The 3,646-nt window shown below is 37.5% G+C and overlaps 1 protein-coding gene across 1 annotated transcript; it reads left to right on the top strand.

Annotated features, from left to right (window-relative positions):
* The first annotated feature begins 684 nt into the window (after nt 1-684).
* LOC148846783 (ethylene-responsive transcription factor ERF018-like) lies at nt 685-1,745 on the top strand. Its single transcript, XM_088948198.1, has one exon. The coding sequence runs from the start codon at nt 795-797 to the stop codon at nt 1,416-1,418; it is 624 nt and encodes a 207-aa protein (XP_088804324.1). The 5' UTR covers nt 685-794; the 3' UTR covers nt 1,419-1,745.
* Nucleotides 1,746-3,646: the final 1,901 nt, after the last annotated feature.

Here is a 3,646-nt window from a genome sequence, read left to right as displayed (position 1 = left end):
ATTCTCATTTGCGGAATAAAAGACACTGAACCTTGACTCAAATTTAATATGGAAGAGCTATGCTAGCAGTTTAGTATAAACATTTCAACACGAGAATTTTTGGTCCTGCAATCGTTGTTAATGGCACCCACCCTAGGGACGGAAGGATTTGGTCTGTAACAATGTTCTGTATTTTTCCTCTTTGGTCTTTACCGTTTTTAGAACTTAGCGGCGGTCAAAGTATTTATTATATTTTATATCATATCTAGAATTTATTATTTTCTAGAACTTAGTCTTTCCATACCAAATCTTTTTCGCATCATAGATTTGCCGTTTACTTTTTCCTTTACATGTAAACTTCTTTTTATAAAAGTCATGTAAGAAGTAGGAACTACTAACACGTGGTTTAAAAATAAATAAAACTCTGAAAAAGGAATCTAAAAAATTCTCAATCCTAAGCTAAAGAAACCGCCGAACAACCTCACTGACTTGTCTATATCTCCCTCTCCCTCTCCCTTCCTGCTTCTGCCGTTATCCGGAAATTTCCTTGTTTTATTTCAAATTTCTTCTGACTCGTGTCTACCCCGTGGGTCTGCTCACTATCTTAGTCATCAAATATCCGTCAACGCGGTCTTGCACTCGGTCTCTCAAAAAGTCACACCTAAATGGCTAAATATAAATATAAAAGAGGGCAACAGCGGTGTTTCCAAACTTGAAACGCCAAACCCAACTTCAATTTCTCAAGCTCACAAACCGACCCAATTTGATTTGATCGAAATCGAGACCGTACCGGAACCGAGGGCAAGTAATCAAGTATGGTGAAGCCATCATCAACTGGTAGTGGTGGGTTGCTTAGCGCCGAAAGGAAGGACCACGCAGTTAAGGGAGGTAACGGAGGTTACAAGGGAGTTCGAATGAGAAAATGGGGAAAGTGGGTAGCCGAAGTCCGACTCCCGAAAAGCCGAGATAGAATCTGGTTGGGCTCCTACGACACGCCGGATAAGGCTGCTAGAGCCTACGACGCAGCCGTTTTCTGCTTGCGTGGACCCTCGTGCAAGCTCAACTTTCCCACGACACCTCCGGATATTCCCTCGGCCGGAGACCTCACCCCTTCGCAGATTCAGGCTGCGGCAGCTAGTTATGCCCACCAGGTTCCAATAGCGCCGGAGGAGGTACGGCCCGGGAGGACGATGGTAGCCACGGCAGAGACTGCGGTGGTGGATTCAGTGTCCATGGCGGGTGGGGAAGAGAGATGCAAGAGGATAGAATCGTTGACGTTCTTGCCAGAAAATAGATACGTTTATGACGGCTCATCGTTTGATGGGTTTCCGGCGAATTATTACTTCCCGGCGGAAGAAGAGAGAGGAGATTCGGGGCCGGGGGTGGAGGAGACTGACATGGGCGGCGCCACATTTTATCAGTCGCCGTGGACCTTCTAATCATCGTTCTTTGGAGTGTCTAGTAGGCTAGTAGCCACTGGGCCCCGGTAGGATCCACTAAAAGGATAATGAAAAGCTGGTGCTGGACATTTTATGGGTGAAAGGCGTAAAGCCGTGCTGGACATTTTGGAGTGTCTAGTAGGCTAGTAGCCAAGGGTTAACTTTGGCTGTTGGGGCCCACAGCATTGTTGAGACAGTTTCACGTTCTGGGCAGTTCTGTTTTACGCCTATATTTTAATTTTTAATAAAATAAAATTAACATGTAATTATTGGTCCCCAACAGTTATTAATTCATTCATTATCATAATAACGTGGCATTCTTAAAAATTCTCTCAACAGTATAGGTTATTGGTCCCGACAGTTAAAGTTTTTCTCTATTTTAAAATGACTGCATTAATTTATTTGTTTATTCATTTATTCGTTTATTTGTCCATATACTATTACATTCGTACAGTTGATTAATTGTTATCTTTATTTTTCATATAAAAAACGAATATTATTTTTTAATAATGCATTAATCTCATGTTCGTGGAAGGCCTTTTTTTTTTTTAAGTAAAAATTTCAAAAGATACGTATTGCTATAAGAGACTTTGAAAAAGAAGACTTGACAAAAATTCATAAAATATCAATCGATTATTTTTTTAGAGTTTATGTAACTATGCTATATAAGATCCAAAATGAGTGATATAACTGATGTTTTTTATTAAAATAAGAGATGAAGAAAAAGAAAATACATCACATTTAATAGATAGGTCCTACCAAAAAAATCTTAATAGATAGATTAATTTGAATTTTATAATTTCAATGGTATCTAATTTACGATAAAACCAAAATAAATGCTAAAAAGTGAGGGGAAATCTATATTAGATAAACATGATATCACAAGAGCTATTAACAATCAAAACCTTCCAATCAATCTTGATCATACCACCTGATTGGTTACCAGGCTTTAGACAGTCGTTGATTGGTTAAGAGTTTCTTTTTGATATCATACTCAAACCCAAATTATGAAACATAGGCAATAAAGGTTCTATATTTGAATAATCCATCCAATCTTAACTAAGTCCATTCAATCCCATTATAAGTTGTGTTAGGTTTAGCTAAAGGTGGGTTTGGATTGATAAATTTGGGCTTTAACTTTAGTGTTGGTACATGCATGAGGTCCATATTTTAGGGTTGGGTCGTAATAGGGATGGCAATTTCTACCCTATCTAGTGGGTATTTGTTTTAGGATGGTTTTTTTTGCTTGAAGGATGGATTTTGGGGTGGGAATGGGTTTTGGGATTCTATAACTTGTACAAGCATAGGTAGGGTATGGTGTTATACTAAATACAACCCCCCAACTTGTATATTGCTGGAAAACATATGGGCTTCATGTATTTGGTGTTGAATTTAATAATATTTTAAATTTTATCTAAAGGACAATTAATAGTTTGTATATTTTATATGTCTTAATCAAATATTTGGAAATGTTGATGTTTGTTTTGTGTTATTTTAATTATTTATTGCTTATATATAATAAGAAATAATAGAAAATTAGATATGGGTTCTAAACCCAATCCTCCCTACCATTGAGTGCAAGGAGGGTAAGGCTAGGAAGGATTTTGCATTTTTATATGTGGGGAGGGTTTGGATTCTTAAAATCAAACCACTATGGGTTTTGGAACACATACAAGTTGGGAGGTTTAAGAAGGTGGGTAGCATATAAAATTTACAAAATGTCCCAAACCGAACTCATGCCATCCTTAGGCCTTAACCTGACATAACTCATCAAATTTATATCTCTATCTTATTACATATAGTTAAATATGAATTCAAAGAGAACTAAAAGAGAAGCAGAATTTAGGCCCCGTTTGGTTTTGGGGAATAGGGGTCTGGAATCAAAACTGGAATGGGCTATTCCGGTTCCAACTGTTTGGTTGGGCGGAATTGGAATCCCATTCCTGCTGATTTTAACTCCCATCCCCATTCTTGTCTAAACCAAACTGATTATGGGAATGAACCATTCCGATTCCAATTCTAGAGGATTTTGATTCCGATTTTGACTACAAACTAAACAGACCCTTAATAAGGGAAGAGAGAGATAGTGATAATGAATACTTAAATGTTCCTCAAAACTAAAATGATAGTATTAATCCCTATTAGCTAACTATGCCAATATTTTTAGATAAAACAAGAGAATGGAGATTAATTAATGGTTTAGCTAATTGACTAACTCTACTCTTATT

This window comes from Nelumbo lutea, chromosome 6, assembly GCF_056320005.1.
Source record: "Nelumbo lutea isolate HS-2025 chromosome 6, American lotus-T2T, whole genome shotgun sequence".
Taxonomy (NCBI): Eukaryota; Viridiplantae; Streptophyta; class Magnoliopsida; order Proteales; family Nelumbonaceae; genus Nelumbo; species Nelumbo lutea.
Note: the sequence above shows the minus strand (reverse complement) of the source record. Positions and strands in the feature narration are given on the sequence as shown.

Coding starts and splice junctions, on each gene's coding strand:
- LOC148846783 (XM_088948198.1), top strand. CDS start 795: ATGGTGAAGCCATCATCAACTGGTAGTGGTGGGTTGCTTAGCGCCGAA.